The 14,596-nt window shown below is 45.7% G+C and overlaps 1 protein-coding gene across 3 annotated transcripts in view; it reads left to right on the top strand.

Moving 5' to 3' along the window:
• Positions 1-4,545: 4,545 nt before the first annotated feature.
• LOC139050028 (zinc finger protein 235-like) overlaps positions 4,546-14,596 on the top strand; it is a 40,167-nt gene continuing 30,116 nt past the window's right edge. Inside the window, exons 1-3 of one of the 3 annotated variants that reach the window (XM_070526157.1) lie at positions 4,546-4,645; positions 8,692-8,887; positions 10,985-11,111. In XM_070526157.1, the coding sequence (XP_070382258.1) occupies positions 10,985-11,111 (127 nt within the window). In that variant the 5' untranslated portion in view covers positions 4,546-4,645; positions 8,692-8,887. The remainder of the gene's footprint in view (positions 4,646-8,691; positions 8,888-10,984; positions 11,112-14,596) is intronic. The other 2 variants (XM_070526158.1, XM_070526160.1) reach the window with 2 other exon arrangements.

Here is a 14,596-nt window from a genome sequence, read left to right as displayed (position 1 = left end):
GCAGAAGCGATTTGTTGAGGCGCCATATGTGTGGGTGTCGTCTGCCAGACGCTGCACCACCGACCCTTAACTCTGATGCATGCTAGCTCTGACGCCGTGTACCTGGTAGCTTTTTGAAGTACGCCGAAGCGAGGATATTAGTGATCTAAAGAAAGGGAGGGCGCTTGAATCTGCAACCCGTGAGGGAGAACGGCGAAGCGTCGAACCAAACGAGCACGTGGTTTTTCGTTTTTGTTTTCTTTAAATCTGAGAGCAAAGACGTCACGCCGCCTGTGTCCCCATCGCACCACTCTTTCTCCCTCGCTAGACTCCACCGGCCCTCGCCGCGTCGCTATGCTGCGCAAAGCTATTTCTTATACTCTGCTTCCACTCTCTCTCAGCAATCTCTCCCCCAGCTTGGCGAAGCTGCGGACGTCAACAGAAAACCAGCCAGCCGGTAACAGCTGCACTGTAAAAACCTCTTATTCAGGTGGACTGTATCTGTGTTGATTCGCATTAATTTCCTTGCCCATGTACTATCTGTACCAAACGAAACACGAGCAGCGGATCACGTGACCGAAGCATAGCAGAAGGTAATGTGCACGCCGTGGGATAGTTATCACCATTGACAGGCTCGCGCATCGGGTTTTACTGGATTATGCGATGGTGCTCACCCTACACCGCAATATTTTTGCATTTGTTGTCTGCGATTTTCGTTTTCTCCCTTTGAAATAAGGAGAAAGAAAGCAGAAGGCAAAATATCGCAGTATAAGGCGAGCATCATCGCCTGGTGAGATCAAACCAGATGTATCTGTCAATGCTAAAAATTGGCAATTTGTGCACACTAAACTTTGAGTTACGCTTTAGAAACGCACTCCGCTGTTCACGTCTCATTTGGCACGAATAGCAGAATACTTTAGCGCATTGTGACGAGAGACAATATGGGAGGAGGCAGACAAGAAAGGAGGCGGTTAAGTAGGCTTGTTACAATTTTTTGCACAATTCACGGAGATGTGGCAAGCATGTTTAATCTCAAGATAACGCACGAAACGTGGTTTAGCTTGGGTATGTGAATCACGTCGCCACTTAGAGGCATTGATATCAAGATTTTTTTTCTAATCAACGCATTATAAGTAACGCGAAATGAGGATTGCTTGCCAATTGGTCCTCACTGGGTAGTAGGCGTTCCCAGACATGTGCTTTCCAGTTGTGCGATACAAGATAAAGGGGCGAGTAGCAGGCCGTCAGTTCACAAAAACTAAAACTATGGCAATTGCACATGCTCACGAAATAGCTCTAAGTGTAAATGAAAAGCGCCAGAAAATATGCATATTACCTCGTCGCCGAATCATGTAAGGCAACCGCGAGGTGGCGCATTCCCTCAGGACATCTTGGAAAGCTAGAATTATGAATAGTCAAAAGCCACCCAGTCGTCATATCTCGATAGTATTCAAGAAATAGAAAAAGTATTTTATTACATTATATATGAATATACATTCCACTGTGTTTACGCGACGCTGCCATTCCCATGCAGTTGGGGGTCTTAGATTGAGGTCGGATCGTTCGTTACCTTACCGTGCGCGGCTCAACCGTGTCCGAACGAAAGACGATTAGGACATTTAGGACGTTTAGGACAGTGCCAAGGCCTTTTATTGTTCTTCGGAGGATGCCCTCCACGTTATTGGCTTGGATTTTTCATACACCCCGAGCGACCCATCCGACAAAATTTGACATTCGCCTTTTCCTCTCCGTTTCTTCGATAGCATTTTTCTTTTCTCACGTACTTCTTTTTAGTCGTAACAACTCCTAATTTTCAATTTGTTTGTACGGCTCACGTATGCATTGTTATATGTAAAGTCCTGCAACGTCTCATATTCATTGCAATCTAAACACAATAGAAGGCTATGAGAACCCCATCTTCTCCTTCACTTCCGTAAATCTCCAAATAACTTCAGGCACCGATGGAGGCTTACTAATTTTTCCACTCGGTAGAAAGACTTTCCACCGTTTCTATGTAGCAAACTGCGATACAACTCAAAAACCAACCAAGAACACTTTGTGCTTTTGTTGCTGGCAATTCTTTACTTACACCTTAGGCGGGAGTTATAAGGTGCTAAATATGCTCAGCGAATACCTCGTGCTCTTGTTTCGTGACAAACAAGGGTACGAGATGCTGACCAGTCTTGTGAAACTTGAAGGTATTCCGATCACCAGCTTACAACACGGATGCATAAAAAGCGCGCGCGTATAAATATTGCTTCAGTCGCCAGCTGACTTGAGCTAAACGTGGTGTACAAAACAACCCCTCGGGCCACTGTGCTGACACACCCCATTGCAAGAACTGATCTGCACCAGTTCTCCACCACCAGTGATCTGCACCAGAACGCACCATAACCAGGATCGCGTGCAAAATGAAAAAAGAAGGAAAAGGCCGTCACCGTCAATGTCAACGAGAGTACGTCACTTGAGTAAGCCCATAAAAGGCGTCCAGTTTTTCACTACGCAGCCTTTGCTGATAGGAATCGTAAGCGAGGGGGGTGGGGGGCGGATGCCGCACAGGCCAACTTCGCCTGCCTGGCCTCTGCGCAGCTAGCCATCTGCTCCGATAGTTAAATCTTCACTCACAACGATTGACCTGGGCGACTCCCGGACCGTCAGGCTACATGTCCTCCCATCACCAGGCGACGCCAGTGAAAAGCTCGAACAGCCTGCAAGCGCGGGCACTCAGCGCCTCCCAGAAGACAAGGGACACAAATTTGGAGCCGTTGGTGCCGAATAACCGGCATAATTCCCGTGATCGGCCAAGAACAAAAAAGAACAAAGGATTATCGGTGAAGGCAAAGGGTAGGGAACACAAACTTGAATTGTGCCTTGGCACATTGACCACTTTCCTTTGATTAGTACTAATATGGTGTTGTGGATAATGCATTTCAATGGGAAGGATCTAATTAAAACTTTCGTTACCTTGCAAAACTATTATTTGAACATAATCCTAAGGTATTTTTGAGTTCAGGAGAGGCTTTTAAAATCTGACCAATCAACCTTCCGTGATCGACCCTCTTCTGAAGATACCGTGACGACTCCATGGCCTCACTGGCTGGTGTGGCAATAATTGTGCAGACAATTTTGTCACCTATATTCCACAACTTAACACACACTTCCAGCCAGTGCCTGTACAAGTAATCTTAAATGATGGATTCGTTACAATTCCTTCTATTCACATTCAATCTAATTGCGCATTAATAAAGATAAGATTTTATCGCCCGTCCGTGAATGCTGGCGGTGAATGTTCAATAATTTATAGCAACAGATTCGGTGCAATGCGAAAGGTAAGCACATGGAAGAAGTTTTTTAACCTTCAGTAAGTGATTAATAAAGAGGATGCTATCTATTGTACAGTATAACACAATTAGTATTGTTCTATTGATTCAGCGCTTGGCGCGGCTGGGCTTCTTCTTTACTTGGAAAGGAATGTTATATAATATTTTAGGCAATATCCACTCCACGCTGACATCAAATTTGATGCAGGAGCGCGCCTGTGCTCAGCGAATTCCTAGGTTGAAGCTGGCTTCGGCCAAGTGGTCGTACTTTAAGAAATCAACATATCTAATTCGTTATTATATAAGCAAAGTTAGCATAGACGACGCAATAGCATACTTTAGCACTTTTATTACTGACACCAAAAAATAAATCCGAAAGTGAGGAAACGAGGGCTGCGAAGAGACGTAAGAAAAGCAAATAAAACATTCTGCACACTTCGTCGTTACCAATACACGTAAAATTTTATCGAGTTGAAGGAGGTAAGTCAAAGGATAGACCGACGCAAGGGTAAGCTGCAGAACAAGCTGGGGCAGTTTCTTTCTGGCATAAGGTCCTGCACACAAGAGATGCAAGTCTGGTATGGTATAAGAAGCTTACAATGGCAGGAAACTCATCCGAAGACCCCGGTGAATGACCGAGGCAGGAGCCTAAAGGCCACACATATACTCTTGGTGAAAACTTCGAGCATGTGTGTAGCTCAATACCGAAAATTCAACAATTGTTAAGTTTCCCTTAAGCTCTATTACAGCTTCTTTCATCTTCGAAGAACACTTCTGTTGTCTCCGGCACGTTTATTTCGCCGCCTTTTAAATGGGTTACTTGCGCATTAATCAACTAAAGCGTTTAATCAATCGTTCGTGCACCCTGCAATTGAATCAGGATGCTAGAGAGAGGGAAAACATTATTCACGGTCCAGTTCGCTTGGGTCAAGGCAGAGAGGTGACCGGGAGGCGAGCCCCACCGGAGCCTCCCTTCCTTAGCTGGTGGCTAGACCTTGAGTCTTGACGGCGTCGTCGGACAGGCGAACTAGCCAGATTTGATCCTTCGGGCATTTTTTGAACAGCATGTCAGAGCTTGTTAATATATTTCATCCCGTTATGTTTCAACCCACTTCACTGGTGCTGAGTGTGAAACAATTTACGAATAAGGCGTCATCGCTCCCTAGGATAGCATCCTGGCTTCATCGTCCACGGCTTGGCACGTGTTCTTCATTCGTAACGTAGAACATGGATAAGCACAGAAACAAGAAAAACGCGTCTCACATTTCCAGGAGCAGTAGTATAAGTCCAAGCACTGGCCAAGTAGGCATTCACGAAGACTAAACCACAACGAAAGACGGTTCAGGGTGAGTCCATGCAATTGTGGTCTTCTTGTTTTTAAAGTGAAGCTTTTTAGGCGAACTATCCCGGACATTGTTGTTGATTGCAGCTGCTGCTGTGTTACCGCATGGGCGCGTGTTTCACGTCGCTTCGCACGCATGCGCAGTGCAGTTTCCAATACGCCATGAGCCCAAGCATGAACCGAGAAAAACACAGTCAACCTTACACCTGTAATTGGAGTCTTATACTTCTCCATGTACACACCTGTGCTTACACAATGCCAGCTTGTGTACTGGATGAGCATAATTTTCTTTCCCTTAATTTTACTTACTTTTAACATCGTGTAGGCACAACAACGTAGACTGCTTCCGATAAAGATTTGCTACCACCGTGAAAACAAATCTTTAGCGAAGATCACTTTTGTCGCCCTCTACCCGTATGTGCCTTCGCAGCGCCAAATACTTTCAGGTTTTAACTTACAACGGCGCGGAGGGCTTCAGCTTAAATTTTAAACATAGTAATTTTTGTGGCAGAACATGAATCTAAATAAAACGCCCCTATTTGAGGCACACACAGGTGAAAAAAGGAAAACTTAGTTTACGTTTATATACTTCAGAGAACGCATGCTATGCCTAAAAGGTAACCTCTTCCTGGAAAGGCGCATCATTTGACAAGGAGGCGAAAGGCGTCATTGAGCAGGTAAGGACGAAGTTTACTAGAAGGACAACGTTTTCAAGAGGTGTATTTTGTTGTTTTAGCTACCTTACAATGAATCAACACGAATATACAGCACCTTGCTATACAACCCGAGCAAGCTCGTCCCCTGAGCGAACTCCGAAAACTGTCTCACCAAAGAGGGCATTTACTGAGGCAAAAATAATGGTTTGGTTCTTAACGCAAAACGGCCTGATTGAGCAATGCTGGCTAAATGTGCCTGTAGATTCACTTCGCGAGTCTGATGTACAGATTTCGCGCACGTATTCAACTTCGATGAACTATCGGCTCTAATTGCCGCAAGAAATTCCTGCTCTTGCCCGTGATACGCGTGCACGTATTTTAAATATTTTCTTCCTACGGCAGCTGTGTCTGTCAAGCATAAAACTTGTACCGCAACATACCGTTGAGAAATTAGGTCCTGTCTGCATGGTTCAGGTATCAAGATTTTGCCATTCCGTTCAGGACGTCCCTCTGATAATATGGAGAGATTATGATTGTCTAGTAGAATAATGTGGCTACGCAAACGCATGGGAAACTACCATTCTTTGCACAAGATTTTTGCAATTCACGCAGCAGTGCCACGTGGATGACGATGCAAATTGACGGCAGGGCTTTTCGTACTAGAAGAAGGAAATTCTGGCAGCCACAACCCATATTACTTTCTGGAGCGAAAACGGTGACCGCTCTAAGGCGGTGCCAGCTGGTCACATCTGCAGCAGAAACTGCACAGTGCTTCTTTAGATGAATTATTTTATTATGGTGAAGTAACGTCGCTTGCTCGTTCGGGGCATCTATCGTTTACGTTCGGTAAATAATTTTCGTTCCAGGGCGGCAAGACAGCTGAAGAAGTGGCCATCACCCTGGCCACTCTAGATCCCACCTGTCACACCATCATGTGTGACCCTCGCTTAGTCGTCACTAACTTCTGAAAAGGCCGTATTTCCCCCCATGCTCTTCGCATCCTGTGCCAGGCACCAAACTCTACATACTGCATGATCCCCCTTACATGCATCCCGGCCCATGCAGGCCCTGTCCACCAACACCTCCCCAATCTCCACCAGGTCGCCCACTCCATTGCAGGAGGCCTAGTCAACCACGCTGGAGTCACTTGAGACGAGTTGGACACCAGAAACAATCTGACCACCTATAATGATCTTGTTAAGGTAATTTACTTTAGTCGCCAAACCTTCTCACATGTCACCCCAAATTCAGCTGGACGAAAGACCTTGCCTCTGCTACAAATAAACACGTACCCTTCATCCGCCTGCCTTCGCCTTATATTCCCAGACGTTTACACTACCCTGAACTGCTGGTACTGTGGTATTCAGCCGCCTACACTTCCGCATATGCTGTGGGAGTGCCTAGTACAGTACACACACATTAACACCATGACCCTCTCGTCGAGGTTGCATGGGGCTCTGCGAAGCTTCACCCTCGACGACCAAACTTGGGCGACCCAGCACGCCCGTGAGACGGCGGCGAGGCAAGCTCTCGACGTCCCCTTATGGCAGGCTTAGGCCTGGCCATCGTAAAGTGCTGGTCCTACAGTCAAATTTCACCCTCACCCCTCCCCCCCCCCCCGGCAAGGAGGCATGAGGGGTCTGTGGTGTTGGAGCCGCAATCCTGCAAGCGGCCTAGGGATGCTTACGGTTATAAACTGCAAAAGAGTACGCATTTGGGCTGGTTGGTTCATGATTCCGAGCAGTAAAAACAGCGCTAAACGAAAGGACGAGTGAAGGGGCACAGACAACGGCGCTGACTAACAACCAAAGTGTGTTTTATTCCGTCAGTCAGCATATATATGCTCCGCCGCTATCTGAAACTACCGAATCTACAGGATAGGGCATGCGCAGGGGGAATGCAATTAATGTGATAAGAAGGCAATCTCCTTTGGAAGCAGAGAAATGGACGGGAGGCTTACACATGCATTACCACTGACGTGAATGTGGAAGGCTTCGGATATAAGGCGTGCGCGGTCATCACGATATTTTGACAAATATGTTACACCTTCGAAGGATGGCTTGCACCCGCATTCATTGCAATGTAGCGACAACTGACTATCTTTTGCCCGTTTTTGAAATTTGTTGAAGTGCTCACGCATGCGGTCGTTGATGCAACGCCCCGTTTGGCCGATATAAAAACGCTTGCATGAAAGAGGGATCTTGTATACCACACAGTGACAACAGTCAGCAACAAACCTCTGTCTGTGCTGTTTTTTACAACTTTTTTTGTTGTTATTGCTTACCCTGTTAACTTGGTGGCACAGGCTACCTAACTTATTTTTGGCAGTAAACAGCAACCTGACACCTGCCCTACTGACAACTTTTTTGAGGTTGTGCGCAACCTGGTGAACATACGGTATTACCGCAACCACTTGCCGTGAGCGATTCTCGGACAGGGCAGCTGCCGACTGCTTTCCTTTAAGGTTCGCTACGAGGCTTTCGGCGATGCTGGTCAAAAGTGGTACCGAGAACCCTGCGAGCTTCAGTCTGGCTACTTGCTTTTCGAAGCTTACATCCACTTGGTGGTCGCATGACCGGATGAGGGCCGCCTTCATGCAGGAACTTGCTATACCGCGCTTGACTATCTTTGAGTGCGCGGATGAAAATGGAAGAAGGTGCTTATGAGACCGAGGAGTGCCCCTTCACTCGTCCTGTCGTTTAGCGCTGTTTTTATTGCTCGGACTTACGGTTATGTTCCTCGAACTCGGTTGGGTGGCAAATATTTTTTCGATGAGGCATTTTGGCAAGAAACCATCCTGTAGCATTACGTGAAGGATCTCTGTACAACAAAAAACACCCTGAAGCGAGCAGAAGTGAGCCTGTGCTAAAAGAGAGCGCTGACGTCACTTATACGTGCCTTAGATGTCTAAGGCCAATCGGCGCTCGAATAGCTACACACCCAGGGCTAACCCCATTGTTGACTTCACAGGTGTTGTGTTCACACTTAGCGGTGTAATTTGGCATAAAATAAAGGGGAAAAGTCTTTCTGAGTCACCCTCCGACAAACATCGTGTTGGCTTTGGTGCATTCTATGTATCCACTACGTGCGCCACGACTGCCATGATCTCCCGGGGAAGCCTTAGCACTACTCCTGAAAGAAAGAAACAGTAATAATCCCATGTTCCTGTCTACAGCTTTTGGCAGGACGATGGCTTTACTTAAATTTCCTTTGATGATTGAGTGTCAGTGCAGCACGGGTCACTGAAGCGCCTTTTCTAGTGTTAGAATATTAGCACTTTAGCGTCGACATAGTGGCGCACTCTATCGTCTCTATTTTACAGATAGGTTTTACGTTGCCTTCGAGTTGCCCAAATGCCCAACGTTTTATCGGTTCTCTTTCATCCCTGGTGCAGAATGCGCATGCGCGATCATTCAACAACTTTCAGCCTCAGAAAGACGCTAGTACTCCGGAGCATGAGCATCAGGCATGGCTGAACAAGGAAATGGAGGACACACGCACCCCGCGTTTGCCTTCATGGACGAAGCAACCGCGGGTACAAGCCGTGAAGGCGGCGAGGGTGCTTTAGGCACTTCCGACGATTACACCCCGTGAGTATTCCCGCTTGTGAAAATTTCGTTGGATATCTTAAGCCGCAGAAACAACGTGGCACGCAGATGTTCCCCCACCGAAGTGGGCGTTTTATTTCGAGGATAAGTTACAGGCAGCGTAGCTGCGGTGTTTATGGTCATCGTAATAAAAAGTGCCCCTACAGGAAGCAAATATATATATATATATATATATATATATATATATATATATATATATATATATATATATATATATATATCGCGTTTGACCACCGCACCCGCCGTGGTTGCTCAGTGGCTGTGGTGTTGGGCTGCTGAGCACGAGGTCGCGGGATCGAATCCCGGCCACGGTGGCCGCATTTCGATGGGGGCGAAATGCAAAAACACCAGTGTGCTTAGATTTAGATGCACGTTAAAGAACCCCATGTGGTCAAAATTTCCGGAGTCCTCCACTACGGCGTCCCTCATAATCAGAAAGTGGTTTTGGCACGTAAAACCCCGAATATTATTATATTATTATTTGACCACCGCATCACACACTTGCAGCAGTCGCCCATTGGCTGGGTTGTTGCGCTGCTTAGCTCGACATCACGGGTAATCCTGCTAGTAACAGCGCAAAATATAGACAAGGGACGAGACGAGAAGACACCATTTTTACCACCGCAGTTTTTACACTTGTTCTGTCACCTTTTCCTCCGTCCACGACCCGATCAAGCCGTCTACTGCTTCAAATGAGTACATAATATGCAGAACCGGCAGGTGCCATTTTGCATACAACCCGTTCACCTATACAAGGTAGTAGCTATTGGAGTTCAATAGTAATGAGAGTGTCAACATGGCGGTTGGTGGCATCATTAGGCAGCCGTGCTTTCGCTGCACCAGCCAAGCTTTCGAAACAATTTTCATTTGAATCAGAAGCTTCATCTCTGGGACATTTCAGAATTTCATACTCAACATTTAAAATGCAGAAATGGTTTGAGAGGCAGCTCTTAGACTGACATAAACAATGTTCGTTGCGTTTGAGAATGTTCTAGTGACTGTAGTCACGGAATTATCTATTTGGTATGGTATGCCGAAATTTCCAGAAATTGGCAAGTTTATAAATATTTAAAACACAATGTCAGCAATTTAGTAACAGTAATCCTATAACAAATCTCGCAGTCCCGTTAACCGCATGGTTTAGGATATCTAAAGCGGCCATGTTTAATTTATGAAGTAACAATTTACAGAAATGACAAATGTTTCCGAGCGTTTTTCATAAGACCTATTTTTAACTTTCAGGTAACCATCAGGCCACTGCATGTCATTTTTGTCAGTTTACGGGCATCAGTCGATTTACTTTCCAGAATTATGATATCGTATTTATTGCACAATTACAGAGTTGCAAGCTTGATATTCATTCGCACAATTTTGTCGCGTTCAATGCTCTTTATAAAGACCTGCACTGTCTGAACAATAGGTTAGTTTATGGCAGACACAAGATTTCATTATTTTCTTTCACATTCCATTACCTGTATCAATGATGGTCCAAGCTCGACCGAGAAAAACAATTTCTCTGCTTCCAGGTACTTAGACAGAAGCCCCCGCGCTGAAGCTTCCTTTTGTGCGTTACTAACTAAGCAGTTTAACAATAAAGAGAACTTGCCCTTCTTGGTAAAGGCAAGTTTGTTGTGTGCCAAAGCCTGTTTATTGAATTTAATATACGTTTCATTGTGACCTTACTGAAGCATGGAACACGCCTCTTGCTGGAAATTGGAAACAATGATTTGACTTTTCTAGCCCACTAAAATGTAATGACTTGTCGTCTCCCTAAAACACGGTCGTTTTCCGTTCTTCTTTATTAAAACCGAGTATTTATTTTTAGAATAATAAACATTCTGTAATTTTCCCCGTGCTTGTCTGTTACGCCAATGCAAACCTCTTGTTTGCACTGAGCACAGAATTCCAGAATTTCGGAAATAAAGAGCGCGCTGCATACGCCAACACAGCAGCCAGCCTTCCCTACCCCTAAAGCCCAACTAAAACGTTTTGCATGCCAACATTTATTTTCCATGCTCTTTCAATGACCTCTGCACAGCGACGAGTGAAACCTTCTGATGTTTTTTTCGGGCCATGCAGATGCCACTGACAGCGGGAGCACCAGTCTCGCGCCTTTGGTGTCCTCCGCCAGTGCCGATCACTCCAGGCCCAGTACGAGCCACGCTGGCATCGAGAAAGTATCGTCCACTACAGAAAACACCGCGAGGTGAGCTCGCACTTCGAATTGTATCTCGACATAATGGAACCCAGCCATTGAGCAAAGTGCGATGGCGACCGGGCGCTCACTCTCGATTTTATCCCACATACAAAATAGAAAAATAGATCATAAGTGTAAGAGCACAAGAAGGCGTCTACTCCAAAGATGCGTGAAGAGGATTCAAAGTCACGTGAATACGCCTCAAGCGTACCGTGCGGTATACTGATGCGGTGTGTAGATGGCTAGTGCCGCAGCAAACTCGATCACGAAGGGTGTGGCTAATGTTGGGCAAACAGCCCCTTCGGCGGGTGCAGCCTGCGTTGCTCCGCCATCCAAGAAGAGCTCATCAACTTCTAGGCACGTGGCATTTATAGACTGTCAATCAAGGCAAGGCTTTGCTAAATCACCGCTTTCAAGAAGGGCGCTGAACGCGATTCCTAGCCGAACAGCACCACCGGTTCACTTCGAGCCGTGTATCCAACAGTAACCCTGCGTCATATGGAACGAAAAAGACTCTGTAAGCTAAGTTAGCTGTCTTATATTAGACACGCAGTACAACTGTCTTCTGCAATATGTACACACCAATATTGCGGAGGAATGTAAGCAGACTCGTACACAATTTAGGTGTCAAAGAACTTATTAGAAACTTAGTCCAAAAGTGCTGCGACCTGCCGTGGCTGGTTGTAGCTTTGGTGTTCGGTTGCTAAGCACGAAGTCGTGGGATTAAATTCCCACCACAGCGCCTGCATTTTGATGCGGGCGAAGAAGTCTGGTAGTACCCAGAAATAATTACTTGAGACGAAGCACAAGATGGCACGTATGACAATAGAAGTGAACAAGGGCTCAATGCTTCACTTCTGTTTTCTTACGTGCCTTTTCGCACTTTGCCAGAAGTTATCCAGTACCAACAAAACCACCTGTTTGTTTTCTTGAAGAAATCAATTGCTGCACTACGCTTGCTTCACCTAATTAGCATATGTGGGCTTTCTATGTAACGTCAGTGCATTGCGCATGCAGACTGCTACCCTTCTGAGAGGCTGCTTTTGCTCCTGCGCTGCAGTCACCCGGTTGGCGAGACTATTCACTCTTACTTAAGCAATAAAATAGACAAAATTTACTTCTTAAATTTATGTTGTCTGAGCCATTCGCGTGTTCAAATCGCCTGGCGAAGATCAGTGCAATGTATTTTCAACTGGCGCAACTACAGCAAATACAGATAACACACTAAAGACTGCATGATGTATACCAGGCTCAAAAATCATCGACGTCTTAACTTTCCACCGTTCGTTCTCAATATTCATTCGTGTTTACAGTGGCGGAAGCCTTCGTTACGCAAAAAGTTTAATGAAGCAATGGAAGCACTTGTAAATGGCAACTGTTCCCCTTGCAATTCAAATGATTTCGAATCCATGGGCGTGAATGCGCTCACGGCGACAGCGCAGGGAAAACTGACTCGACTGCTGACTCTGCTTGTTTCTGCTCGCGCCCCTTATTAGTTGTGGCTCCATACTCGCAAATGTTATAAATGTTTCCAACTTGGTTCTTTGTCATCAATATTTGATAAAAGCCTGTAAAACACGAATCTATGAGCTGCGGCGTAGGCAGCAGCGTATTGTGTTTAACGACAGCAGTACTCGTCGTGCTGGGCGTGAAACACAGTTGACGACTTTGGAGCAATCACACAATATAGTTCCCCGGTGTGCTGTGTGTGACTGAGCTACGTCTATGCATGACGCATGAGAGTTCGCATCCAAAAAACCACGGCTAGTGCGAAGCAGTTGCACTTCTGTATTGCTAGGTATTAGCGACGACAGTACTGTAATTTGTGGGCAACATAAAAAAGCGAGCGCAATGCACTCGTAGGGTGATAAGAACTACCTGCTTCATTTCTACTGAGCCAGAGAGTGTCACAGCACTAAGCAGAATTGCTGCATCTGGCAATCAAAAAGATTCTGGGGTTTCAGCCGCCAAGACCAACTTCTGATTATGAGGCACACGGTAGTGGAGGATTCCGGAAACTCAGACCAACTGGGATTCTTTAACGTGCACCAAAATCTAAGCACACGGGTTTAGCGCATTTTGTACCCATCGAACTGCAGCCGCCTTATGCGGGATTCGATGGCGCAACCTCGTGCTCAGTAGACCAACACCATATACCTGGCAATCATACGGTAGTTAGGGTTAACGTAGTTGTTATACCTCCTGCGCTTCCACGAGTGCTTAAACGTGCAACAATTTTTTCCCAAAAGTACGTGCACTTCACTTTGAGAGGAACATAAAAGTAACGATACCATCCGATAAGTTTACTTTTTTTCGTAGTAAGGGAGATTCAGTTTGGTTAGATGATTTAGAGGATAGATAGCACGGGTCATCGGGGCGCCTTTGCTGACGTTCAAAAATTTCCACATTAGCCTCAAGCTAGTGGCGGACTGAAACGTCTCGTTTTTCGAATTCCGAATTGACAAAAATTCCGAATTGGCAAACATTTTATTAGTTTTTATTAGTTCTTTCTTGGCGTTAAGAAGCGCATGCGCGGTGATCCAACAACGCGCAGTATACAATACACGCCACTTATGGGACATCGAGACATCATGCACGGCTCAAGAAAACAGCTATGAATACACGCCTCCTGTGTTTAGTATGACGGACGAAGCAACGCATTTACAAGCTGTGACGGTACCCAAGACGCTTCATCTACTTTGGGTGCCCACACAACGTGAGCTTTGCCGCTTGTCCATTTTTCATTCAATATTTTTACCCTTGGACACGACCCATATAATAGGCTTTATTATCTGTACATTTGTTCACACCTAAAAGGGGTATTTTTGACACCCAGCTGGAATTTGAAATCGGGGGCTTTCTTAGATCAAGACGCGACGATGCAACGGCGGTGCGAAAATATTGCCATGTTCAGCGCAAAGCCAGCTGTTTAGCGCTCGGGATAAGATTTTTCAGAACATTAAGCAAGCCTACTTAACTAAGATACTATGTTTCGTTCATGTATCAATACTACGCTGGACACCCACCACGGCAGGCTATATAGCTCGAAGTCCCATGTTCAATCCCAGGTGCGACAGCCGAATATCAATGAAACTACCCTGCAAGATGGCCGCTGTTCACTTGCATTTGTGTGCTCGTTGCAGAGGCTATGGTGGTGAAAATTTAAGCTGCATTTACTACTGTGGCATGCGTTTTATGAAGTCGTGGCTCTTGCACTAAAAACCTCCGAATTAGCTTAACCTCAGTAAGCACTTGCTGTGCCGAACCGTGCTTTCAAGACAACTGGTCAAAGTGCCCCACAATGCTGTCATTTGCCAATTAAAACAAAAATTTTTACCTAGTAGGTACTGGCCGCACAATCCTATTCTCTAAATATTAAGCCCGGTACATGAAAATACAGAACTTGCTTTAAAACGTTTGCTTTTCTGTTTACATGTGTTGTTTAAGGGCTATCCCCCAAACGCGCAATGGAGTTGCGAGGCAAATGAAGATGT

The sequence above is a fragment of the Dermacentor albipictus genome, chromosome 9 (assembly GCF_038994185.2).
Source record: "Dermacentor albipictus isolate Rhodes 1998 colony chromosome 9, USDA_Dalb.pri_finalv2, whole genome shotgun sequence".
Classification (NCBI taxonomy): Eukaryota; Metazoa; Arthropoda; class Arachnida; order Ixodida; family Ixodidae; genus Dermacentor; species Dermacentor albipictus.
The sequence above is the reverse complement of the archived record's forward strand: the minus strand, read 5'-3'. Positions and strand labels throughout refer to the sequence as shown.